The sequence below is a fragment of the Embiotoca jacksoni genome, unplaced genomic scaffold, assembly GCF_022577435.1.
Source record: "Embiotoca jacksoni isolate LCO1_2020_lvr unplaced genomic scaffold, fEmbJac1.0.p SCAF_17, whole genome shotgun sequence".
Taxonomy (NCBI): Eukaryota; Metazoa; Chordata; class Actinopteri; family Embiotocidae; genus Embiotoca; species Embiotoca jacksoni.
In genome coordinates, this window is record NW_027185307.1 from 8,341,755 (window position 1) to 8,368,639 (window position 26,885).

Consider the following 26,885-nt stretch of genomic DNA (forward strand, 5'->3'; position numbering starts at 1 on the left):
TCGGTGTGGTGCAAATTTAACGTAGTTTTGATATAAAAAATGTTATCAAATATAAATTGAGTGTGTGTGTGTGTGTGTGTGTGTGTGTGCGTGTGTGTGTGTAGGTGTCATAGAGAAGTGGTTGGATGAATGATGATGACTTCATTAGAATAAGCTGAGTCCTTCAAGTAAACAGGAAGTTGGTTCTTTGTGTTCTGCAGGATTCTCACTGTGACTGCAGCCACGTTGTTTCATACGTTTATTCATCATGTCGACACAAAAATTATTTCTATTGATCACATTTGGTTTTTATTCATTTATATGAAAGACTTTGCTTCTGTTTGTTGGCTGAAATTTATTGACAAGTGAAAAATAATCAAACACATTAACTCTGCGCTGCATGAAGTTCACAGCTCTCAACTTTTTCTAATAATATTTCTCATTAACATCTGAGAAAACTTCAACAAATTCCTCATCTGATCTGCAGTCAGTCATTTTTCCTTCAAACTCGTCAGGTGCTCTGAAAGCAAAACAAACTTCATTTAAATATAAGAAACGTAGCATCAACTCGAGTTTTGTTTTCTTTGATTTGATGCCATTTAAACTAAAGTCATCAGTTTGTGTCACCAGGAGACATTGAAATGTTCATAGTTCAATAATTTATAATCTGTCATCCCTGTAATCATCAATAGTTAACAGGGAACTACAAATATAAATCTTCTTTAGTTGGCAGAGTTTAAAAAGCAACACAAGTTACATTCATGTTAAAACAGATTTCCTGCAGAAGAAACAGCAGTTCGTTCAAACTAAACTAAACATGTTCAACATATTACACATCTGACTGTTAAATCTACTGTTCAGCAGACAGATGAAGGTCAGACATGTGATTAAAACCATGTTTGAGAATGAATACGTCATTCACACCCTGCTGAGCTCAAGATGCCCCAAAAAGGTGACTTCCTCTTTGACAGAGTCGGAGCAGGAAGGATGAAGACTTCGTGGAACAACAAGTCTCTTTGCTTTTACTTGACAGCAAACAAACAGTGAAGTTGGTTATTTGATCGGCGGCTGATCAACTCAACTTCTTTCTCCGTTTGAGCTGCAGATTCATTCGGTAAGAAAACCACGTTTGTTCATATTTTACATTTTTAACCTGAGAGAAAACACATTTTATATTTCTATTAAGTCCTTCTGTAAAATTTAAACTGTAACATCAAGAAGTCATGTTGGATTATTTTGATTTTGAAATTTTGAAAACTTTCAACAGATGTTAGTAATCGTCATTTCTAACACAAACATCTGGTTGTTTGGGGAAATTTTCTGGTTTGAATGTGTGAATTTGATGTTGTTTTAAAAATGTCAATACTTTGTTAAAATTGTTCTTTGATTAAGACACTAAAATACAACATGGTTTTCTTCTTTTTCCAGTCAGGAGATGAATTTCCTGGCAGCTCTGTCTGTGAACGTGGTGACAGTCAACATGTTACTGAGTGTCTTCTTTCTTCCAGGTGAGCTGTTTGTTCACTCACTTTTATTTACAGACTCGCATCATTGAAACTTTCTAATATTTGAAAGGACATTTTTTAAAGGACTCATACATGTTGCAGGATTGTAGTTTATATATAAAGAACTTGTGTTAATCATTATTCTGATTTTACAGGTGTTTTGGCTGCTTGTCTTTATCATACAGACCTCAACATCACTGCACCAAAGCAGATGGAAGCACTGAGTGGATCCTGTTTGCAAATCTCTTGTTCTTTTACACCAAAACCATCGATACCATCGACATCATCATTTAACAGCACAAGAGAAACCTTTGGAGTGTGGATTAAAAATCATGCTGATATCCGGACCAGTCAACATAATGTAGTTTTCAACAGTAGTGTGAAAGTTTCCAAATATCCAATGAAAATTACTGGAAACTTGAATGAAACAAACTGCACCTCTCTGTTCTCTAATTTAAGTACAAATCATTCAGACAAATACTTCTTCAGAATTATGAACTGGCCGTTCAGGGCAACAGCTGTTTGTGATCCTCTTCAAATAACAGTTAAAGGTAACAACATTTTGTTTGTATTAATCTTATTATATTATTGTTCAGAATGAAAAGTGTAATCAAAAGATGTTTTAATTTAAAAGAACAAACACCATGGATATAATCTTCACTGTGAAATTAAACATGAACTGTAGGATTATCAGCAGTATCAGTGAAGATCCTGCTGGGACACAGTATACATTAAACAATCTTTGATTTTAATATCTTCAATCCTTCACATTTATCATCACTTTTTTAGGTGTAGGATCAAATAATTTACAGTGTTTGGCCAAGTCTTTGTTATTTGTCTAGTGTCTAGTAAATGTGCTTTATATTACTGTGTAAAATCTGTTTCATCTGAAACCACAGATTCTCCTCGGAAACCCAGAATTGAAATCTCAGGTGATCTGAAGGAGAAGAAGTCTGTCACTATCACCTGCTCAGCTTTCACTCCCTTTCCACACTCCCCTCCTCAACTCACCTGGACTCTCCAACAAGACTCTCACAACAACATGGAGGAAAACACAGATGGAACCTTTACAACTAAAATCCAGGAGACCGTCACTCTGTCAGACTCACATGATGGAAACAACATCAGCTGCTCTGCCAGATATCCTGTGAATGAAGGAGATTTCAAGACAGCAGAGACAGAAGTGACTCTCAATGTTTCATGTGAGACGACCAGAGTTTGTTACTGGATCCTGTCAGCACGTCATGATTCATGTCAGCTGTTTCTAATGAATAAAATCTGTCACTTTCTCCTCAGATGCTCCTAAAGACACCTCAGCATCCATCAGTCCATCAGGTTTGGTGTCAGCAGGCAGCTCGGTGAATCTCACCTGCTCCAGCAGAGCCAAGCCTCCCGTCAGCAGCTTCACCTGGTTCAAGAGCAGCACAGATGGACCCATGAAAGTAGCTGAAGGAGAGATTTACAGCTTCAAGACGACCAATGAGACAGATACAGAAAGTTATTACTGTGTGGCCGCAAATATTTTTGGTAATCAGACGTCATCGTGGATTCATGAGAATAATGCAGGTAAATGCAGAACTGAATCTGCTCTTTTCTCTTCTGCTGCTGTATAGTTCAATTATGTTTTGTTTTAATCCATTATAGAGTATTTAACTACATTAATAGAAAATCAGTGAAAATCCAATTTATTTAAATAAATCTATTAACTTTTCCAGCTTCACGGGTGAAGAAACCTCTGCAGGTTTTTAGATTGACGTCGAGCTCGTTTGATTCATGAAAAGTTCATTTAAAGTCCGTGTCTGACCATTGTCTTAAAATACATCATCAACAGAAGGATTCTGGATCAACCTGAAGCTCAACAGAGCATCATGTGTATTTTCGTACCTTTATGCTCAGCAGCTGCTGTGACCTCTGACCTCATCGAGGCTCCGACGAACACACCGTGCTGCCAGTTGAAAGACTCGTAGACCAGAGGGACTCCTGACAACATCAGCATTTCATCATGTTTACTGCACAGCTTCTGTCCGTTATAAATGTTCTTGTGCTGATATGAAACTGGTGTTTATGCTGTAATGACTCAAACTTATATTACGTTAAAGAAGAAGACAGAAACATCGTGTTGCATCAGGCAGACCGTGCACAGTGTACTTAAATACTTGAAGTCACTTCAAAAGCTTTTCCAGGATATAAAAACTGTCTAATTAGAAATAATCTACCTGTAGAAACAAAGAAAGAAAAGAAGGATTCTCCACATTTTTACTGCTTCTTTTTCCCTCTAATTCTACTACGAGGTCAAAGTAAAAAAACCTCTTCATCTGTGTCGTCGACACCAAACTTCAGGCCTCCTGCCACCGAAGATGATGGCGTCAATGGGAACGCCCTCCTCGCTCTCCCACTGGGGGTCGATGATGGGACACTGAGCCGCCGGGGCGCAGAAGCGGGAGTTGGGGTGAGCGCAGGGTGTCGAGCTTCCTGTGTAGAAAGAGGACAGTTTGTTCTACCTTCAGCGTTCATAGTGTTGTTTAATGTGAGAGATTGGATCCAGAACTTATCTGCTGTCTGCTGTTTATCTCAGTTCATACTGTGTCTGATCTTCACAAACAGTTCCTCTCAGCGAGCTCCAAACGTCAAAAAAATGTTGAGCAAAGTGGTCTTAAGAGTGAGTTAGTAAACTTCTTAGAGCAACTCTGAAACCCTTATCTTAGTGAGATGTAGCTGACACCGTTGCTAGGTAGGATACGTCCTTCTAAAAGATGTGATTGGCTAATAAAATAAAAAGCTCCGTGTTATCGGGCACAGAACGGACAGTGACCTCCAGTGGAAATGAAATGAACTGCATTCTATTAAGAGGCTGTGAAAGTGCTGCAAGTGTTTGTTTGCTCTCTGCTGATGAAGGATGTGACAGACTCGAGTCATCACTGCTGCACTGCAGCATTTTTACAACTGATAAATATCTCATTGCTGTGATCATTTTCAATTCTGGTGTTATTATGTTATTGCATTAAGTTGGAGAAGTGAGCGTGTTTCTAATGATTTCAACCACAAACATAATCAAAGCATTATATAATCTTCAGTGTTTCATCAACTTACTGTCATTCAGTGTTCGAAGAATATTTCTTATAACTCTTACTTTAGCAAAAAAAAAGTCCTCCTCCCTGCTCACCACAGTTTTTCACCACAAAATGATGTGAATAACTTTTATCTTTAAAATTATATACTCTGAACATTAAGTTGAAATTCTTAGAAAACCTTCTTTATTTTTGGTCACTTGGAGTAACTTTTAGTACAAGAAATCTTTTTTTTATGCTACCAGGTCGACCCATTTCCAAACGTGACGTCGCTTTGGTTTACCACTAGGTGGAACTGTATACACTACAACTGTTCAGTGCACAATTCAAATGGGACTAATGATAAGAAGTCTCTGTTAACAATGAAACAAACACTTGTTTAAAGCTAAAATGGTGTGTTTGTGTGTGTGTGTGTGTGTGTGTGTGTGTGTGTGTGTGTGTGTGTGTGTCACGCCTTGTTTTAGAAGAGGAAATAAAAGACATGGATGCACCTTGCTAGATTGTCTACAAGCAAGAAGTGGGATGTTCTGAATCTGTTTCTTCATAAATATGTTTCTAAAACTTCAGTTGTGCAGTTGTAGCTCTAAATGTTCTTTTACTTATCAATGTTTTCACAGGTTATTCATTGACTCACCACAGGCATTGTACGTATCATTGAGGATTAACAAGTGTGATGAATGTTAGAGTTTATTATAGCCCAATATCACAAGGCCTGTCTCAAAGGCTTTTCCTTTTATTTTAAAGTATCGGCGATAAACTGACTTTACCAGACGTAAAGGATTACTTCTTCTCATATTTTCAGTTGGAGTTTTTGGCTGGCTAGGTAGAGCACCTCTTGTTTGTTATTGCGGTATTTAATAATTAACTGTGCAATATGACAAGCCTGCTCAGTTAATTATTTATTTATCTATAATGTTTTAACAGCATTCGCGCTTTCTTTTCTAGTACTTTAGAAACAGAAAGTTATTTGAAAACAAATTCCTTCAGGCCAGTTCAACTTCTGCTTTACCAAGTAATGGATCCATTTTTTGTCGTTACATTTTAGACAGCTCTGCAACACTTTGAGGCAGCGGTACGTGGACTGATTAAAATCAATGCTGGTCTTGTTTTCACTCGGTCATTTGTTCCTGCAGCTCCTCTGTTCCTCACCTGGAGTGTAGTGAACTCGATCCACTGGTGGAGCGGCTCCACGCAGGCTCTGCCGGCCACCACCGTGCTCCTCCTGCTGGGCGCCTGGGTGCTGGTGGGCTTCCCCCTCACCGTCACCGGCGGCATTGTGGGAAAGAACCGAGCTGGCAGCTTCCAGGCGCCGTGCCGCACGCGTAACATCCCCCGGCAGATTCCCACACAGCCCTGGTACAAACACCCGGTCGTACACATGGCCATCGGCGGCTTCCTACCCTTCAGGTGAGCCCAGAAAATTGAATAGCATTTAGTATTTCCTCTCAAGAGTGCACAGTTGAAGGGCAAGGAAATAAAAAGATGAAGAGCAAAGTTAACAAATTTGATTAAAAGACAACATGTTTAGGGCTTCAAATTATTTATGAACTATTTAAAGTTCATTCATAACTTATACTCTTTATTCATATTTAAAGGACCCGTTTTGTATCATATATATTTGTATAAATTTAGATTTCCGATGCTTTTTTCTTTTTTTTATATTAAAAAGCTACATCTACAAATAGAGTGAAAACATCAAAACTGTCAGTCCACTGAGAAATACACACCGCTCGTATCCAGAAACTTTTTCACAAGTTTGTGATCATGTCACTTGTCAATCCTCAGTGTGGCCCACTTTCCAAATTTAATGTGGAAGAAAACAAGGCGATCATTCTGTGGAGTTCTTGGCAAGCAACAAGATTGAAGAAAATCTGTGATTGGCCGGGACGTGTGCCACTCAAAAGTCAGCCAATCAGGAGAGAGGGTCGTTCATATCATTGCATCTTAAAAGCAAAGACAAAAAGCAGCCTGTTGTTGGTAGTGCTTCAGAAAGATGCTTAAGAGAGTAAAACTTCAAAGTGATAGGTTTGTGTCGTCATGGCTGATCATTTTAGATTATTATTCATACTATTGAACCACACAAATAAAAACAAAAATATTGCCTGTTAATTTCCAGATTCTCACACTAAAGCCTACTTTGCATGAATTCTTGCCCACAGTGCCATCTCTGTGGAGCTGTACTACATCTTCACCACCGTTTGGGGCAGAGAGCACTACACCCTCTATGGCATCCTGCTGTGCGTCTTCGCCATCCTCGTCTCAGTGGGTGCCTGCATCTCGGTGGCGCTGACCTACTTCCTGCTGTCAGGCGAGGACTACCGGTGGTGGTGGCGGAGCGTGCTGAGCACCGGCTCAACCGGCCTCTTCATCTTCGTCTACTCGGTTTTCTACTATAGGAATCGGTCGTCTATGAGCGGCCTGGTGCAGAGCACAGAGTTCTTCGGCTACTCTCTGCTCACAGCGCTCGTCTTCTCACTGATGCTGGGCAGCGTGTCCTTCTGGGCCTCACTGGCATTTATCCGTTACATCTACCGGAGTCTCAAGATGGACTAGACATATGTACACACACACGCACACACACACACACACACACACACACACACACACACGCACGCACACACACACACACACACACACACGCAGCTGTAAACATATTTCCTCATCGCACACATGGACAATCTTCATTGTTTTCTTTTGCTCTTTCACTCACACACAACAAACACCTCCTATTGTGTTAATGGGAGGAGACACAGGGGCCTTTACCTTGATTTGAAGGGAGTTGAACTACCGTCATTTTTGAATAAGGGATAGCTGGGTGGACGGACAAATGAAGGACAATTGGGGTGGTGAGATCATCATGGATTTTAAGGATAAAATGGAATATTTTAGGAGAAAGGGATGATTTTATCCCATCAGGAGTGAATGGGTGAAATGTATGATACACAAGTGAATGCATTGAATACATTGTACGATGCAGTGTGACATCACCTGCTCTGGTTGCTACTTCAGTATCTATATAAGCAGGACAGGAGCTAAATGTTCTATAGTCCCCATATTAACCAACTATTGAGACAGATGACTCACTGTAGTTTTGATCAATTATGCAGCAAGTGTTGTTACTTGCTCCGATACTCCCCCCCCACCCCCACCCCCTTCCTTCACACACACTTGACCATAGCAGCCTGTTCCAATATAACATTGTTTTGCACCAGCCCTGCAGTAGATAAGAGGAACAATGCCTGGTAGGTTGAAGAGCTGTTGGTGATGGGAGCAATATTGTAATTGTATTCTAAGGTCACCACTGACTGTGAATTTGGTTCTGATGTAAATATAGTCTTTTCAATAAAATGCTTTTCAATACATTTGTCAGCAAACATCTTTTTTGTCTCCTATCTTCTGGAAATGTATTTATACCCTGCCAACATGAATCACATTTCAACAACAAAAAAGACAAGTCTCACACTTATAGTGTAGTATGTATTTTTTTGGCAAATATATATATTTTTTATTGTTTTTGGCAAATGTATTTGTTTGGCATTCCAATTCAGTGATTACAAATTAATGAGCATTACATAGTCAGCAACTGCAACTACTTGACACATTAAAAAAAAAAAAAAAAAAAGATCCATCTAACTTGGACACGTCTATTGACCTTAAGGGCAAAAAAAACACAGTGACCTATGTTAAGGAAACACAAAAGTTTAAAAAAGTTCCCAAAAAAAGTTCACAATAAAATTCAGTAAAACACAAGTTAGAACAAGGCCTATGTGGCAGGATAAAAATTACCTCAATTACAAGTCAGGAAACTTCTAGAGGAGATTCTTGTATACAAGTCAGATGATATTTACAGAAAAGCGTGTACACTGGTGAGCTCAAAAATTCACTACAGGCTGGGGTTGTACATCATGGCAGGATTGAAGGAGTTATGGTTGCTCACATCTCTGCTCTCGAAGCCAATATTGTTGCCAACATTGTTGACGGGGGAACAGTTGGCGGATTAAGGGCACCGAGGCGATTACATGGGTCGACCTCAGGTGGCATAGGCCAGCTGGTCACCTGGGGTGTGTTGGGCACAGCAGACTGTACTGAGCCGGTGGGCCAGGAAGAGCAACCTGCAGAACCGGCTGGACCATTCATGGCGCCCATATAGAGAGCCGGGTTCTGTGGAGGCGCCGTCATCATGTGCTGGTTATAACACACCTGCAACTGTGGCAGCATCCCTCCCTGATACTGGAAAACAAACAAGTGGCATTTCAAAATTAATAATACTATTTACATTCTTGACAATATGACAAAAATACTGGAATTTTTTTTCCCATTAACTGAAGAACATTAAAAAATAAGCAATATAGTTAGTTAACCTTCAAATATTCAGTCAAAAAAAAAAAATCATCTCTCACTTCAGTGAGATTCAAATTCTGTATAAAATGCAGCCGCTTTTAGTCGTGCATGTAATGTGCATCATATGTAATTAGTTGGAGTATTACCATTATCACATTAAGAATTATATAATATTATGGTCAACCATATCCCATTTACAAAGCTTATCTAATTTGACTGTTTCATCTCGCCTTTAAGGCCGTAACCAGACTATGGTTCGGCCTCCATTTTGGATGTCTTGCTCTATGTCCAAACCGCCGTTTCTCTGTTATCAGTTAACAAGAAACCCGGGCCGGACAAACTTTAGCCTCAAACATCCTGAGTGCATATGTCGACCAGTGCTTGAAATAACGGGAGGTACTTACAGGTGGGATGTGTGAGGGCATGTTAAATATGGGTCCATGAAGCGGGGCGTTGTTGTAGATGGCATAGCGCTCCGCCACCCAGCTGGTGTCCTTCTGACGCCTCCTCAGGTTCATCCTGTGGTTCTGAAACCAGGTCTTCACCTACAAAACAAGTTCAAACAAACACTGATTAGAAGATCTATTAGAAGTCTTTGTGATTGTCATGCAGGAACCTTTATTAATCCTCTCACCTGTTTGTATGTCAACCCAGTCACTTCAGCCAGGTTCTTCATTTCAATCGGGGAGAGGTACTTCTGAACATGGAAGCGTTGGATGAGCATTTTCAACTGACCCTCTGAAAAGGCTGTGCGCACCTTTCCTTTGGGTTTAGTTACAACAGCAGTATCAGTCCTATCAGCAGAATCAGTCTTATCAGCAGAATCAGTGGTATCAGCAGAATCAGTAGTATCAGCAGAATCAGTCCTTGTCTCTTTTGGGGCTGTGAGTGGTGAGTCCAGAGCAAGATCATTGGCCACTAAGTCCCATAAAGTGGTATAAGTCAGCAGCTCCTTCTCAAAGAGCTCTTTCTCTGACCATGAGGAGGGGTCTGCCTGGGGAAGGATTCCCCCTTGGCTGCTGCCAGAGGCCCAGGACTCTGAAGAGAAAGGGGAACAGTGAGCACAAGTCAATAAGGTGGTAGTAGTAGTGAGTTGCAAGAGAAACAAAATACAAAAAGCAGTGTGTCATGGTCACTGTTTAGATATCTAGGAGTTGTTTCAATCCAGAATCAGCTCATCCAGAATGCAGCAGCTCTGGTCTTTAACCTCCTAAATTCACCACCACTACTACTACTACTACTACTACTACTACTACTACTACTCCTCCTCCTCCTTCCTCCCCCTCTTCACTGTTTACCAGTAGCTGCCCACAGCTGCGGGGGGGAGGGGGGGGGAGGGGGGGCTGCTGCAGCAGGCTGCCATTGGCGCAGTGCCATCTAACCTGAGGTGCATGTTTTTTGGGTGTTGGGAGGAAGCTGGAGAACCTGGAGAGAACCCACACAAGTACAGGGGGAACATGCAAACTCTGCACAGAAATGCCCAGGACCGGATTCAAACCCTGAACCTTTTTTTGTTGTTGTTGTTGCTGTGAGGAGACAATGCTGACCACTGTGCTGCCCATCCCTTGAATAGGAGAACTTTAATAACACTTAAAATGACACTTACTGATAGAACTTTGTAGTTTGGCTTTCTTGAATAAATTGTATTTTCTTGATTCCTGTTGTTCTGGGTTTTGTAGCCTCATGTTTGAAATGCACTTATTGTAAGTCGCGTTTGGATAAAAGCGTCAGCGAAATGTAATGTAATGTAATATCAAATAATATCATGGTACATTTTACTGCTACTATTTCTATATTCGTTGCACTTTCGGTACTTACAGTAAAGGACTATTTCTAACGTTTTGCTGCACTTATTTTGTCGCCACTATCACATTCTGCCACCAGATATCGCCAGTTTTCTTTTGAAAGGAGAAATAATTGGCGGGATATTTGAAAACCCTTCTGAAACAACGATAGACCTCAGCTGGATTTCATGGTCAACTTATTGTAAGTCGCTCTGGATAAAAGCGTCAGCTAAATGAAACGTAATGTCATGCAATGTAACTCCAGGAAGAAATTGGCGCCCTCAGCATGCAAGGAGGAAATGTAAGCACTGACAAAAATGATGAAAATAGCAGCGGGTGGACTGACTCTAGTTTGCGGTTTTGGATACATACCTGGTGAGACCTGGGCCTCCATGGAGATGTTTGAATCGCTCCTGGTCTGCTTGGCCTCGTTTTCCCGTGTGTCGTAGGGAGCCTGGTGCGGTCCGGGCAGCAACATGTTGCCGGCCTGGGCGCCGTTGAGATGAACAACCCCGGAGCCCTGGTGGAGGTTTTGGCCGTTCTTGGCTTGCTGGTGCAGGCTGTCCAGCGGGAAATCCGCCTGCGTAACAGGGTTGTTGATATCGGCTGTGTCGACGGCGTCGTAGTACGCCTGCAGTTCTTCGAAATTGTAGTTGCTCATGTCAGGGAATCCGGTTTCATCCCAGCTGGTGATGTTGTTTTGAGTCTGCTCCTGGTTTTGCTTTAACATCCCGGGGTACATATAGGTCCTGTAAAATGTAGTGAAGTCCAGCTTATGGAGCTCATCCATCCAACCAATTTTCTGCAGAGATAAAAACTCAAACTCAAACCTCAAAACTCAAATCCAAGAGCAGCTCAAGTCTTGGCACCAAACCGTCCAAGGAGTCCTCAGAAGCATCAATACATGAAGATCGAACTGGATTTGTCCTCCTGAAGTGGGTCCTGGAACAAGAATAAAATCCAACTGGATAAGATCTTCTGATGCGTGAACTGGTCACAGTCTGGTGTATTAAGAATCGTTCCTTAAATATGAACACAATTTGGTACGGCCTCCTGAGACTCGCCCCCCCCCCATGTTTAACCACCAGGGTGGTGGGTAGGTGTTGTCAGCAGGTATGTGGGGGATTTCATTCCAGGCTCCTGGTGGCCCCGAAATGTTCACATTTAATTTCCTGCAATGGCAGCACACAAAACTTTAGTGCTTTTAACCCCTGATCACAAGTTTACTAGTTTCATAACTGATTTTGTTTTCACCAGGCTCAGCTGCAGATTAATAGATTCTGGATCACAAGCATGGATATTTGATGAGGGTGGGTTTAAACCAGAAAGTCAAACCAGCTTCCCTTCTCTCCTGCCTTGTATGACATGGGGGACATTTTTTTCCTCCATCAGCAAACCTTTTCAGAAAGATGGAATTGGTTACAGTGATCATTACCACCCAGAGTGTGTTTTTACACACCTTCCTTGTCTGTATTGAGGTAATGGTTCAATTAACTGTGAGATGATGAACAAAAGGAGAGGGTAATGATGCATTAATATCTATAACTGCTTTTTATTATTCTATATTATCTTATTGCTTCATGTCTGCTGTTGCAGTGAAAAAATTTCCCCTTGGGGATTAATAAAGTAATGACTTAACCTAACCTAACTGAAGTCTGGCTCATTTGAATATGAATACTCTGGAACTGAGTACATGGCTGTGGTCTGCTGGGGGAGAGAGGTGAGGGGGAGGGGAGGGGAGAGGGAAGGGGAGGGTGGGAGCAGCATTGGAGGATGATCAAAAGGAGAGGGTAAGGGACATCTCTAACTGAAGTCTGGCTCATTTGAATATGAATACACTGGAACTGGGGAATGGCCCCCCCTGTTTAACTGTCCTTGTGGTGGGTGTTGTCAGCAGGTATGTGGGGGATTTCATTCCAGGCTCCTGGTGGCCCCGAAATGTTCACATTTAATTTCCTGCAATGGCAGCACACAAACCTTTAGTGCTTTTAACCCCTGATCACAAGTTTACTAGTTTCATAACTGATTTTGTTTTCAGGAGGCTCAGCTGCAGATTAATAGATTCTGGATCACAAGCATGGATATTTGATGAGGGTGGGTTTAAACCAGAAAGTCAAACCAGCTTCCCTTCTCTCCTGACATGGGGGACATTTTTTTTCCGCCATCAGCAAAACTTTTCAGAAAGATGGAATATTATCTTATTGCTTCATGTCTGCTGCTGTAGCAAAAAAATGTCCCCTTGGGGATTAATAAAGTAACTACCTAACCTAACCTAATAGGTGAAAGTGATCATTACCACCCAGCATGTGTGTTTTTACTCACCCTCCTTGTCTGTATTGAGGTCATGGTTCAAGGTAATGGTGTGAGAGAGTGATCAAAAGGAGAGGGTAAGGGACATCTCTAACTGAAGTCTGGCTCATTTGAATATGAATACACTGGAACTGGGGAATGGCCCCCCCTGTTTAACTGTCCTTGTGGTGGGTGTTGTCAGCAGGTATGTGGGGGATTTCATTCCAGCCAATCACTTCCATTGATTCAGCTTACTCATTTTAAATATGTTTCAGGTTAGGGAACACAAAAACAGTTACAAAAAACAAAAGCAACAATTGATAAAGGTAAACCATTTTTAATTTAGCCCTCTTCTTTAACAATAAATGAACTGTACCTAAACTCACAACATTCACATTATTAAGGACCTGCTTAACTACTTTACTCAATGTCCCCAACATTGACTTGTGAGTTTTGCTGTATTCCCAATGTTGAACAGGCAAACCAAGCAGCTGCTATGGAGCTCCTCTTAATTTCCTGCAATGGCAGCACACAAACCTTTAGTGCTTTTAACCCCTGATCACAAGTTTACTAGTTACATAACTAATGTTGTTTTCACCAGGCTCAGCTGAACTGAGTACATGGCTGTGGTCTGCTGGGGGAGAGGGGTGAGGGGGAGGGGAGGGGAGAGGGAGAGGGAAAGGGAAGGGGAGAGGGGGAGCAGCATTGGAGCCTGAGACACCAACAGACTTAACAAACTGGTTAAGAAGGCAGGCTTCATCATTGGCTACAAACTGGATAGTCTGGAAAAGGTGGTGGAGAGGAGGACTCTGAACAAGCATTTTGGCTGATTGTCCTGCAAACCTCAACATTACCGCACCAAAGCAGATGGAAGCACTGAGTGGATCCTGTTTGCAAATCTCTTGTTCTTTTACACCAAAACCATGGACATCATCATTTAATAGCAAAAGAGACACCTTTGGAGTGTGGATTAAAAATAATCAAAATATCCGGATTAGTCAACATAATGTAGTTTTCAACAGTAGTGGGAAAGTTTCCAAATATCCAATGAAAATTACTGGAAACTTGAATGAAACAAACTGCACCTCTCTGTTCTCTAATTTAAGTACAAATCATTCAGACAAATACTTCTTCAGAATTATGAACTGGCCGTTCAGGTCAACAGCTGTTTGTGATCCTCTTCAAATAACAGTTTAAGGTAACAAAGTTTTGTTTTTATTAATCTATTATATTATTGTTCAGAATAAAAAGTGAACTCAAAAGATGTTTTAATTTAAAAGAGCAAACACCATGAATATAATCTTCACTGTGAAATTAAACATGAACTGTAGGATTATCAGCAGTATCAGTGAAGATCCTGCTGGGACACAGTATATTTTAAACAATCTTTGATTTTAATATCTTCAATCCTTCACATTTATCATCACTTTTTATGTGTAGGATTAAATAATTTACAGTGTTTGGCCAAGTCTTTGTTATTTGTCTAGTGTCTAGTAAATGTGCTTTATATTACTGTGTAAAATCTGTTTTATCTGAAACCACAGATTCTCCTTGAAACCCAGAGAAAAATCTAACTTTGTTAACTGTTATGGAATAAAGGGAATTTTGTAGACGATTTCACTTTAGATTGCATCACTTGATGAGTTAATCTGACCACTGTTAATTCGATTTTCTCTCCTTCCTGTAATATCTGCTAACCAAAAAGGCTCTCCAGCATGGAGGAATTTCAGGTTACACACAAGTTAATACAAAGGTACAAACTCTATATTATGGTATATAATATATTATACAGCCTACTGTGTAATTTCTTGGCCGATCTTGTGAATATCAGATTATGATATCATAAGGTGTGGGCTGCTTTTAATATCTATGATCAGCTAATGACCAAGAATCCATTCATGTCCAAATCTTAATTTACAATATTTACATATTCCTTGCTTTTAATTATAGGCGAAAAACAGAAATTTTATTTCAAATGTTAAAATTTTTGATAAAAATCCTACGAGTGACCAGACACTAATTTAAGGTGTATCTGTAACAAACACCTGATTAAAGCTAAAATGATGCGCGCGCGTGTGTGTGTGTGTGTGTGTGTGTGTGTGTGTGTGTGTGTGTGTGTGTGTGTTGGTTTCAACAGGACACAAAAGAAGCAGACTCTGTCAACATGGTCGAGGTTCAGGCATCATGAAGCTACAAGGAGAGGAGGAAGATGTCGAGCTCTTCGTCAACGGACTGATTTATTATCTTTATCTCTTATTTCTGTCTGCACATGTTATTTATGATATTTTAGTGGATTGCAGCATCATCCAGGCCTGTACATATGACATAATACTGCTTTGTAGAAGGTGAACTAAAGAGGAACATTTTAAGATAAAATCTTTGTAATATAAAGTTCTTGTTTCTCTGTGGAGCTCAAACAAAGTTCATGTTTTCTTCCTTTTATGGAGCAAACTCAAAATTAAACACATCTTCATCAATAATCTGTAAATTTGGCATGTTTTGTCTTCTATTCACGTTTCTTTCAATACATTTAAGGTTAAAACAATTTCCTCACTTTGTGTTTCTTTGTTTACAATAATTGACAACAGGACAGTTAAAAGTACATATTGGTGATGAAGAGCATGAAGAAGAAGAGGAAGAAGAAGAAGAAGAAGTGTACGTTTACTGACTGATCTGCTGACAGACATGAATCCTCGGTGCTCAGGTGTTCAGTGAGTCGGTGTGGTGCAAGTTTAATGTAGTTTTGATACTAAAACGTTATCAAATATAAATTGAGTGTGTGTGTGTGTGTGTGTGTGTGTGTGTGTGTGTGTGTGTGTGTGTGTGTGTGTGTGTGTAGGTGTCATAGAGAAGTGGTTGGATGAATGATGATAACTTCATTAGAATAAGTTGAGTCCTTCAAGTAAACAGGAAGTTGGTTCTTTGTGTTCTGCAGGATTCTCACTGTGACTGCAGCCACGTTGTTTCATAAGTTTCTTCATCATGTCGATACAAGAATTATTTCTATTGATCACATTTGGTTTTTATTCATTTATATGAAAGACTTTGCTTCTGTTTGTTGGCTGAAATTTATTGGCAAGTGAAAAATAATCAAACACTTTAACTCTGCGCTGCATGAAGTTCACAGCTCTCAACTTTTTCTAATAATATTTCTCATTAACATCTGAGAAAACTTCAATAAATTCCTCATCTGATCTGCAGTCAGTCATTTTTCCTTCAAGCTCGTCAGGTGCTTTGAAAGCAAAACACACTTCATTTAAATATAAGAAACGTAGCATCAACGAGAGTTTTGTTTTCTTTGATTTGATGCCATTGATGCTAAAGTCAGCAGTTTGTGTCACCAGGAGACATTGAAATGTTCATAGTTCAATCATTTATAATCTGTCATCCTTGTAATCATCAATAGTTAACAGGGAACTACAAATATAAATCTTCTTTAGTTAGCAGAGTTTAAAAAGCAACACAAGTTACACTCATGTTAAAACAGATTTCCTGCAGAAGAAACAGCAGTTCGTTCAAACTAAACTAAACATGTTCAACATATTACACATCTGACTGTTAAATCTACTGTTCAGCAGACAGATGAAGGTCAGACATGTGATTAAAACCATGTTTGAGAATGAATACGTCATTCACACCCTGCTGAGCTCAAGATGCCCCAAAAAGGTGACTTCCTCTTTGACAGAGTCGGAGCAGGAAGGATGAAGACTTCGTGGAACAACAAGTCTCTTTGCTTTTACATGACAGCAAACAAACAGGGAAGTTGGTTATTTGATCGGCGGCTGAACAACTCAACTTCTTTCTCCGTTTGAGCTGCAGATTCATTCGGTAAGAAAACTACATTTTTTTATTTTTTCACCTGAGCGAAAACTAATTTTAAATTTTATGAATTAGTTTTACTGAAATAAATCACAAATACATTTCCGGCTGCTTCTGTAAAATTGAAACTGTAACATCTAGAAGTCAATTTGGGTTATTTAGATTTTGAAATTTTGAAAACTTTCAACAGATGTTAGTAATCGTCATTTCTAACACAAACATCTGATTGTTTGGGGAAATTTTCTGGTTTGAATGTCTGAATTTGATGTTGCTTTAAAAATGTCAATACTTTGTTAAAATTGTTCTTTGATTAAGACACTAAAATACAACATGGTTTTCTTCTTTTTCCAGTCTGGAGATGAATTTCCTGGCAGCTCTGTCTGTGAACGTGGTGACAGTCAACATGTTACTGAGTGTCTTCTTTCTTCCAGGTGAGCTGTTTGTTCACTCACTTTTATTTACAGACTCGCATCATTGAAACTTTCTAATATTTGAAAGGACATTTTTTAAAGGACTCATACATGTTGCAGGATTGTAGTTTATATATAAAGAACTTGTATTAACCATTGTTCTGATTTTACAGGTGTTTTGGCTGCTTGTCTTAATAATACAGACCTCAACATCACTGCACCAAAGCAGATGGAAGCACTGAGTGGATCCTGTTTGCAAATCCCTTGTTCTTTTACACCAAAACCATCGACACCATCGACATCATCATTTAACAGCAAAAGAGAAATCTTTGGAGTGTGGATTAAAAATAATCAAAATATCTTCACCAGTCAAAATAATGTAGTTTTCAACAGTAGTGTGAAAGTTTCCAAATATCCAATGAAAATTACTGGAAACTTGAATGAAACAAACTGCACCACTCTGTTCTCTAATTTAAGTACAAATCATTCAGACAAATACTTCTTCAGAATTATGAACTGGCCATTCAGGGCAACAGCTGTTTGTGATCCTCTTCAAATAACAGTTAAAGGTAACAAAGTTTTGTTTTTATTAATCTATTATATTATTGTTCAGAATAAAAAGTGAAATCAAAAGATGTTTTAATTTAAAAGAGCAAACACCATGAATATAATCTTCACTGTGAAATTAAACATGAACCGTAGGATTATCAGCAGTATCAGTGAAGATCCTGCTGGGACACAGTATACATTAAACAATCTTTGATTTTAATATCTTCAATCCTTCACATTTATCATCACTTTTTAGGTGTAGGATCAAATAATTTACAGTGTTTGGCCAAGTCTTTGTTATTTGTCTAGTGTCTAGTAAATGTGATTTATATTACTGTGTAAAATCTGTTTTATCTGAAACCACAGATTCTCCTCAGAAAAGCCAGAGAAAAATCTAACTTTGTTAACTGTTACGGAATAAAGGGATGTAATGTTTTTGTAGACGATTTCACTTTAGATTGCATCACTTGATGAGTTAATCTGACCGCTTTTAATCAGATTTTCTCTCCTCCCTGTAATATCTGCTAACCAAAAAGGCTCTCCAGCATGGAGGAATTTCAGGTTACACACAAGTTAATACAAAGGTACAAACTCTATATTATGGTATATAATATATTATATAGCCTACTGTGTAATTTCTTGGCCGATCTTGTGAATATCAGATTACGATATCATAAGGTGTGGGCTGCTTTTAATATCTATGATCAGCTAATGACCAAGAATCCATTCATGTCCAAATCTTAATTTACAATATTTACATATTCCTTGCTTTTAATTATAGACGAAAAACAGAAATTTTATTTCAAATGTTAAAATTTTTGATAAAAACCCTACGAGTCACCAGACACTAATTCAAGGTGTATCTGTATTCTGTAGATTTAATTCAATAATTTTGATTTAAAAAATGTTTAATGCTAACCATTTCTAAATCATGTTGTTACTCGGCGTAACTCCACCGCTATGAGCCTTCTAGACAAAGCACACAAATCAAATTTGAATTTGAATTTAAGCAGCACTCAGGTTTCACACTCACGTCGAGACTACATAGCATCCTAACAGACAATGAACAAGAAGTCAACTAAATTAAGTGCACAAAACTTGGATTCCCCTGAAACAAAGTGATGCAAAAATGTTTTAGAAAGATATCAGAATGACTGGGGCTGGTCAGTTTGAGTCTGGTGGGTTGGATAGTAATTTTATCATGGGACTAGGACTCCCTGCGCCTCGCATCTGAAGTAAAGAAAACTGTTTCAACACTGAGATCATTTCATCAGCCGCAGTGACGGAGCAGCAGTGACTGTACTCGATAAAAACACAGGAGGTTTCAACATGTGAGCAGCATCTTTTACTTTGTGAAAATATCTTTATCATTGTGATTTACAATGTGTAAAACCTCTACATTGTATTTAGTCTTGAATTCAGTCATGTGACTAAAATGATTCAAAGAATAGTACGAGTCAATTGTCATCTTTTTGCATTAATATAAAACCAACTGGACCTGTAAGGTAGTGTTGAATCATAGGAAGTCAACTTGGTTTGATGCAACACCGGCTAAACAGGGAAGTTGGTTATTTGGTGTGTTGCACTTCACTTGAAATTTCTATCAGATCAATTGTCTGTTCACATCATAACACTGCTGCTGGTTCTTTGATGTGAGCTTGTTTGGTAAGACAAAATGTGTTTACTACTTTATGAACGGCACAAATAAATATGTATTATAATTGTTGAATGTGATTTGATTTGTTCAAAAACATGTTATCTTTAGTTCAATATCTGTGGTATCATTTTACATTTACATAAAATGTCCCAGTGCATCTCTGCAGATGTTGTTGATAACATGCTGACAAGCAGCAGTAGATTAAAAGTGAAGTGGATGTGAAGTATAAGTTTAGTTTGTAAATGTAAATGATATGTAAAAGTTATATCTCTAAATAATCTGTTGTGTGTTTGTGAAAACAGGAAATTAGTTTGTTGGCAGTCCGGTCTGTGAACATGGTGACAGCCAACATGTTTCTGAGGGTCCTCTTCCTCTCAGGTGAGCTGTTTGTTCACTCACTTTTATTTCATTTAGAGTTTCAACTTAAAACATAATGTTTTCTGCCAAAACATTAGTGAATATTATGATCTATTTGTTGCCTGAGTTTTTGTGTCCATACCTGCTGAAGTATCTGGAGATGTTTTGGTGGGTGTAGGTTGGTCAGTACTGGGGTCGTGTTTGTGGGGGATTAATGAGAGGTTGTTATTGTTGCTCATTAAGAAATGAATGAGTGAAAACAAGATCATAATGAAACTCACTCTGCTTCTGAAGTACATCAGAGAGTTGTTTTCATCATTTTGAAATATTTTACAGGTGTTGTGGCTGCTTGTGACCCTCAGGCAGACCTCTTCATGACTGCACCAGAGGAGATGGAAGCACTGAGTGGATCCTGTTTACAAATCCCATGTAGCTTCAGTTTTTCATCAAAGAAAAACTTTGATAACACAAAAGAAACAACTGGACTGTGGATGAAAAATTCTCACAGGGAGAATGTGGTTTTCAACAGTGGTGAGCCAGCTCACCTCTATCCAATGGAAATGATCGGAAACCTGAGAGAGAAAAACTGCACCACTCTGTTTTCTAATTTAAAAACAAGTTACACCGACAAATACTACTTCAGAGTAGAGAACAGTAACTCTGCGCGTGCAACAGCTGTTTGTGATCCTCTTCAAATTACAGTTAAAGGTGAGAAAACATTTCACAGTTCAAACTTTATGGTGGTCTCAACAGTAAACATGAACATTTTACTGTGAATTTAAAAATCTATTGGAGGATTATCAACACTATCAGTGGGATTGAAATGTCACAGATATCAGCCTGTGATCCGTGTGTTTATAATGTTTTTTCTTATTTTGTAGTAGTAATGGTTCCCATAGTTAGTAATATTTCAACAGTAATTTCTGAACTGGACACTGGTAACAGCATCGTTTAGTGGTTTGTGGGTCAGTCCATCTCCTCAGTCCAAACTAAAATATATCTGAAGTTTAGAGGGGAAATGTCTCCAGTGGATCCGCTAACAACTCGTATACATAAACATGAAAGGGGCCCAAACTAAAACACTGATCCTCCACTTTTCCTCCAGCACCACCGTGACAATGACATATTAAATGAGCAGGATTGCCATGAAATGAGGTTTACATATTCATATCCCCTACAGGACTATTTATATAGTATCGGTGATCTTTGGTGATTTTGCCAATACTTGGGTTTACAAACCAATGCTTACAAAACTGATGACCTTCCCTCCAGATTGTGTTTAGGCCTAATTTGCAATCTGTTGGTCTGCTGTTCTTCGTACTGTATTTTTCAGTGTAAACCTGTATTTGAAACCACAGATTCTCCTTGGAAACCCAGAATTGAAATCTCAGGTGATCTGAAGGAGAAGAAGTCTGTCACTATCACCTGCTCAGCTTTCACTCCCTGTCCACACTCCCCTCCTCAACTCACCTGGACTCTCCAACAAGACTCTCACAACAACATGGAGGAAAACACAAATGGAACCTTTACAACTAAAATCCAGGAGGCCGTCACTCTGTCAGACTCACATGATGGAAACAACATCAGCTGCTCTGCCAGATATCCTGTGAATGAAGGAGATTTCAAGACAGCAGAGACAGAAGTGACTCTCAATGTTTCATGTGAGACGACCAGAGTTTGTTACTGGATCCTGTCAGCACGTCATGATTCATGTCAGCTGTTTCTAATGAATAAAATCTGTCACTTTCTCCTCAGATGCTCCTAAAGACACCTCAGCATCCATCAGTCCATCAGGTTTGGTGTCAGCAGGCAGCTCGGTGAATCTCACCTGCTCCAGCAGAGCCAAGCCTCCCGTCAGCAGCTTCACCTGGTTCAAGAACAGCATAGATGGACCCATGAAAGTATCTGAAGGAGAGATTTACAGCTTCAATGCAACAGATGAAGGAGTTTATTACTGTGTGGCCACAAATGATCTTGGTGAACAGACATCATCAATAATTAATCTTAACATCAGAGGTAAATACTGAGCTGACTAAGTTTACGCGTTCTGATCTGTGAAAAGTGCAGCTTCAGCAATGTGTCTGTCAGTTTTCTAATCACCATTTACATGTTTGTGTAAGTTCTGCCTGTTGGATTTCTACATGAGGCACCAGTTTATGGAGGAATTATTGCGTCCATTTTGGTCATCTGCCTGGTTGTCTGTGTTTGGTGAGTATCACAAATTAAAGCTGCTAATTTGCATCAGTTTGTAGAACAGAGAGAAACATTGACATTTATTTACCGAATAAGCTGCTTGACTCTAAAACTCAGGAAACATCTGAGGTGTGATAAACCTGCTCTGGGACATATTTTCTGTCCTCCTGTAGTTACACCACCCAACGGACCGTAATCCTGATGTTTCACTGATTATTTATCTTGCAGCATTCTCATTTATTGGAAGCGGAAAACAGAGAGAAATTCAACTGTACCACAGAGTCAGGTGGGAAAACACTCTACTTTACTGTATTTCTACTTAAACAGATGCAACTCACTTAGATTACAGATCTGAGCAGTGCTAAGAGTTACTTTGTGAGCACAAATATGAAGTTACACGACAAATGTGACAAAACATCCTCTTAGAAATCCACTGTGGCAAACTGTGACACTCAAGACAATTTATTTCTGAGCTCTCGTGGATCACTATAAAATATTTTGTTACAATTTCTCATAAAAGTTGGACTAAGACTCACGTCCAACTACTCACAACAGTTCATCTCCTTTCAGAGTCAAACAGGTGCAGAGCTGACGGTGAGAAAAACAGAGGAAGACGAAGAAGCCATCCATTATGGAGAGATCGACTTCTCCAAGCTGAGACCTGAAAAGTCCTCTGAGTCTGTGCAGGACAGCGGACAGCAGCAAGATTTGGTGTACGCACAGGTCAGAGTGTCCGAGCCAGCAGACAGCTCAGTGCAGACCGCTGAAGGGCCGGAGGAGCTCTACGCTCAAGTTAAGTAAAAATGAGAATTGTAGTAAAAGTGTAGGATTCAAAGTAAATATGCCTTTTTTTTTTAAGCTATAATGAAGGCTCAAACTGCCCAAATCCATCTCATCCTGCAGCTTTTTGATGTCAGCTATTAACGTGCTCCGATGTGTGAGATGACCTCTCACAGCTGTCGTCATGCATATTTAGCGATCTATTTTTCCACAACATAAACAGACTAGTTTTTTGTTTTTAACATAACTCTTTCCAGAGGTAAAATTCCTCTTTAACTTTAGAAATAAATGGTAGAAATACAAATTCTGTAGTTCTTCAACACATCTGTTAAACACGTGTTTTATGACAAATGTCTTAAATGCCTTAGAAACAATCCTGTGTGCGTTTCATCTACCTCAAGTGTAATATTGTGCAAACCTTGCGCCATCCACTTGTCTTGTTCCTGATTTGTCAGACATGATGTTGTTTTGATGCTGAAGATGTTGCTCTGAATATGAATCAGACACAATGAGGTTTGTCTTCGTGTGGCTGATGAACCTGAGTGGTCGGTTGTTTCCAGCTCACTCCTCTTCCTCGGGCAGTTTAAAGAACGTATTCCCACATCAGCCTTTTCTAAGCACCTTTTGCAATATTGTAAACGTGATAAATTCACTTCCCTCCTTTTCTAATTTGTATTATCACAGATCATTTTGTAAGCTTTTCCCCACACTGTCCTCTGGATCTTTGTCGTAAAAACTTAAACTACTTGCTTCTTCCTGCCTGAAATGCAAATTTTTAAATTAGAATAACATGAAAACAGCTGCATCTTAAATAATGATCTGAGACTGGACTGATTTCTTTTAGTATCCTTTCGTCTCCTGGTGTTTCTTTGTATATAAAACTGTAGTTTTCAAGAGAAAAAAATTGTCTTTAAGGCAATGAAGCATTTATAGTACTTATTTGTGTGAGTATATGTTCAGCATGAGTACATCCAGCACACTGCTGGTTCTGTAAAATCCATTTTGGAGCAAAACATCATGCCATTTATTTAATGGTGAATGTTTAATAAGACAAATAAAATAATTTCCATTTAAAAAAAGCATTGTTATCACATCAGTGCAGAGCAGCGGTGATAAAGTTGTGATTCACAAGTCTGCAAAAGCCACATGACATTAATGTTTTAATTTGTTAAAATATCATTATGAATAATTCCTGTTGTTGTGATTTACGTATCTAATACTGCAAATATTAAAGAGCGTTTAGGCTTATAGTGAGTCGTGAAATATCTACAGGAAATGAGCAGTTAACGTGTGAAGTTATGTGAAGTATGTTGCTCTAATATAAAAACACTGTCTGTCACGGTGTTTCAAAACAGGGAAGTTGATTTTACAATCCAACTGAGAAGCAGAAGTATTTTCACCACCAGGTCTTAGATGGATAACCTACAGCTGAGAGGTGTTTGAAAGTGGTTCCTCAAGTCGTGTTATCACTTATTCATATGCGGATCATATTCACAATCATTTTGCTGATGTAGACACTCATTTTAGTCACTGCATGCTTGTGTATTTTGGGTTCAAGTCCATTTCACAAAAAACAACAAAAGAAAGGTGTTTTTGTTCTGTACATTGAGACATGGAAGGAATGTTTGCTGACCGTCTCCATATTGTACAATATATCTGAGCAACAACCTGAGGTTTAAGAGTTATAGGCAGGTTTCTGTGACCCGGTACTGTAAATTTTGATATATCTTATTTGTTGTATTTGATCCAGCCCTGTCGAACAATCTGGTGACGTCTATAAGTTACTGACCGTCTTCTGTCTTTCAGGTGAGCTTCCTGTTCGGTCTGATTATCTCAGGGACATTGACATCGTATTGTGTTGGATCGCTATGCTGTTCTTTTCTCTGGCCACCAACCTCTGAGCCTGGTTCTGTTGGAGGTTTCTTCCTGTTAAAAGAGAGTTTTTCCCCGTCCCCCGTCAGCAGCTTCACCTGGTTTACAGATGGACCCGTGAAAGTAGTTGAAGGAGACATTTACAGCTTAAGTGCAACAGGTGGATGAGTTTGATTCCTCTGAATATTAAAAGTAAATATTGAATTTGAATCAATAAAACTTGGGACTTATGAATGTGTCTATGCCTTCATGTTCCATGAACACGTGTATGTAGTGACATTTGATGTATGAGTTTTTGTACATTTGTAACACCCACTCATTTATACATTCCTCCTGTACTGCGCATGTCACGGTGCTGTGCATCGTTGGCGCGCAGCAGGAGCAGTCTCCGAACTTCCTGATCCACCCTCGTAGTTTGGGAAGAACATAAGTAGAACTTAAGGTGAATTCCAAATTAATTTGAATGCTCCGTAACAGCTGGATGTGTAAATGGTGAACTGTTGTCAGACAAGTTTTCCATGTCAGCCTTTTCACCGTGACATGCCGGAAGTGTATTCAAAATGTGTCGGTAAATGATTGTATTTGGATCGTTTGCTCATCGCCTCAGCGTATCAGACGTTGCTGCCCGCTCTTTCAGCAATAGCCAGTTTCTCTGTGACATTTCTACATCACCCTGACGTCAGTCAGACCTCTCGCAGATGTCAGTAGATCGTGTCAACATTGCTTTCGTGTTGCATCGGCCACCCTCCAAAGGAAATTCTTTCTTTTCATTTGGATGGACGTTGAGCTCGGGTTCATTTTGAATTAATCATCTTAGATTCTTTATCTGCTAACACATGCTAACACAGGAACTTAGATGCTAAATATGGCAAATATAATACGTGCTGACCGTCAGCATGGTAGCATGGTCATTATGGACATGTTAGCACGTAATTTACTTAGTTATATGAAAGGTTTTTTATACAAAAGTCCTATTTTTTTAAATCAACTAAAAGCCATAATGTGATACAATTATATTGTTAATAAAGATGTAGACACAAGCAGAAATCTGATTCATTTTTTAATTTGATTTTAATTAAAGAGTTCCCAGTTAGCATAAGGTTTGTGTTTTTGGCTTGTGGGAGGAAACCGGAGCATCCTGGAGAAAACCCACGCAATTTGCCATTTCCATTTTTCCCCAGTAAACTATGATTATTACTGTATATTAGGCTTTAACTTTGAGATTTTACAACATTATAGAACATTATTTCATTCACTTAATTTCATATATTTGTCAGGGACAAATAAACAGCATGATCAACAGAAAATAACCCTTTATATTTTCATCTGTTGAAAGACATGTAAAATAAGAATAAAATGGCAAGTGGGATACACTCTACTGTACATTTCATGTTGGAGGTGTTTTACATCAGTTTAGGGTGAATGCACGCAGAGATCTGAAAGACATTAAACTCAATGTAAAGAAAAAGATGTGGAAAAACAGCTGGTAGCAAATTACAGTGGATGAAGATTGTGAAACTTTCCACTCGCTCAAAAGACACTCCATGTTTTTAACTTTGTTTACAACCAGATGATCTGTCGTTGTATGAACTTAATCTGAAGTTTAAGATGACTATAAATCAGAAGAGCATTCACCTTCAGATGCTCAAAACACCTCTCGTTTGGTTGTGTTTTCACAGAGTAAAACAGGTGAGAGCAGGTCAAAGGTTATATTTGAATATAAATGATATTAAACTTTGTTTTAATACAAATGATGATTGTATGTGAATTCAAAGGAACTGGAGCCTGGACATGAAAATTAAGTTGTCACAGCCAACAGTTCAAAGAAGAGAAACCCCAAACCTCCACGTCCTGCTGCTTTTTTTTTTTTTTTTAATAAATATCTGTTATTTCCTTCTTGATAATGCTAACCTCACACAGTGCTGTTGTGCGATTTGTAATTTGCATGTCAGTCCCAAACCTCTGAATGGAGAAGTAGTCAGAGACACAACACACGTTTGTTCACATGATTTAGAGTTTTAAAATGATATTTCAATTTTAAATGTTTGGTGTTTTTCTTATATTTTGTGATAATTTAACAAGGAAATATTTAAAGTAATCCTATTTGCTAATGTTAATCAGATATCCTCATATACCTTTGTCTGTCATATTTTACTCAACACGATTTCAGCAGTTTGAAAAACAGCTGCGAAGCTGAAGCAGGTCACAGTAATAACTTCTTCTTTTTTAAACTGTTGCCCAGTTTGAAAACTTGTGTATTTGCGGAGTCATTGATAGCACTA

General features: G+C 39.0%; 4 protein-coding genes across 4 annotated transcripts; 3 read left to right on the plus strand and 1 right to left on the minus strand.

The window, feature by feature from the left end:
- The first annotated feature begins 1,414 nt into the window (after positions 1-1,414).
- On the plus strand, positions 1,415-3,451 carry LOC138199187 (sialoadhesin-like). The gene is made up of 5 exons (XM_069151124.1): positions 1,415-1,487; positions 1,640-2,035; positions 2,384-2,686; positions 2,781-3,050; positions 3,381-3,451. Exons 1-5 carry the CDS (start codon positions 1,415-1,417, stop codon positions 3,449-3,451), a joined length of 1,113 nt encoding a protein of 370 aa, XP_069007225.1.
- Positions 3,452-5,426: 1,975 nt separating this feature from the next.
- Positions 5,427-7,914, plus strand: LOC138199188 (transmembrane 9 superfamily member 1-like). Its single transcript, XM_069151125.1, has 3 exons — positions 5,427-5,442; positions 5,686-5,959; positions 6,712-7,914. The coding sequence occupies exons 1-3, from the start codon at positions 5,427-5,429 to the stop codon at positions 7,103-7,105; spliced, it is 684 nt and encodes a 227-aa protein (XP_069007226.1). The 3' UTR covers positions 7,106-7,914.
- A 571-nt stretch (positions 7,915-8,485) lies between these two features.
- Positions 8,486-11,467, minus strand: LOC138199189 (homeobox protein Hox-D3-like). Its single transcript, XM_069151126.1, has 4 exons — positions 11,050-11,467; positions 9,528-9,931; positions 9,298-9,438; positions 8,486-8,782 (listed from the first exon to the last, which is right to left on the minus strand). Exons 1-4 carry the CDS (start codon positions 11,465-11,467, stop codon positions 8,486-8,488), a joined length of 1,260 nt encoding a protein of 419 aa, XP_069007227.1.
- Positions 11,468-19,371: 7,904 nt separating this feature from the next.
- LOC138199410 (sialic acid-binding Ig-like lectin 13) lies at positions 19,372-25,631 on the plus strand. The gene is made up of 8 exons (XM_069151469.1): positions 19,372-19,409; positions 19,704-19,779; positions 20,095-20,466; positions 21,117-21,419; positions 21,514-21,774; positions 21,879-21,966; positions 22,180-22,237; positions 22,522-25,631. The coding sequence occupies exons 2-8, from the start codon at positions 19,737-19,739 to the stop codon at positions 22,750-22,752; spliced, it is 1,356 nt and encodes a 451-aa protein (XP_069007570.1). The 5' UTR covers positions 19,372-19,409; positions 19,704-19,736; the 3' UTR covers positions 22,753-25,631.
- The last annotated feature ends 1,254 nt before the right edge of the window (positions 25,632-26,885 follow it).

Excerpts from the sequence above, each read along its gene's own strand:
- LOC138199187 (XM_069151124.1), top strand. The coding sequence starts at position 1,415 with ATGAATTTCCTGGCAGCTCTGTCTGTGAACGTGGTGACAGTCAACATG. Across the intron at positions 2,036-2,383 it reads TCTTCAAATAACAGTTAAAG|ATTCTCCTCGGAAACCCAGA; the intron begins GTAACAACATTT and ends CTGAAACCACAG. Across the intron at positions 2,687-2,780 it reads AGTGACTCTCAATGTTTCAT|ATGCTCCTAAAGACACCTCA; the intron begins GTGAGACGACCA and ends CTTTCTCCTCAG.
- LOC138199188 (XM_069151125.1), top strand. Across the intron at positions 5,960-6,711 it reads GGCGGCTTCCTACCCTTCAG|TGCCATCTCTGTGGAGCTGT; the intron begins GTGAGCCCAGAA and ends TCTTGCCCACAG.
- LOC138199189 (XM_069151126.1), bottom strand. The coding sequence starts at position 11,467 with ATGGATGAGCTCCATAAGCTGGACTTCACTACATTTTACAGGACCTAT. Across the intron at positions 9,932-11,049 it reads GGAGGCCCAGGTCTCACCAG|AGTCCTGGGCCTCTGGCAGC; the intron begins GTATGTATCCAA and ends CTTTCTCTTCAG. Across the intron at positions 8,783-9,297 it reads TGCCCTCACACATCCCACCT|TATCAGGGAGGGATGCTGCC; the intron begins GTAAGTACCTCC and ends TTTGTTTTCCAG.
- LOC138199410 (XM_069151469.1), top strand. The coding sequence starts at position 19,737 with ATGGTGACAGCCAACATGTTTCTGAGGGTCCTCTTCCTCTCAG. Across the intron at positions 21,420-21,513 it reads AGTGACTCTCAATGTTTCAT|ATGCTCCTAAAGACACCTCA; the intron begins GTGAGACGACCA and ends CTTTCTCCTCAG. Across the intron at positions 21,775-21,878 it reads AATTAATCTTAACATCAGAG|TTCTGCCTGTTGGATTTCTA; the intron begins GTAAATACTGAG and ends TGTTTGTGTAAG.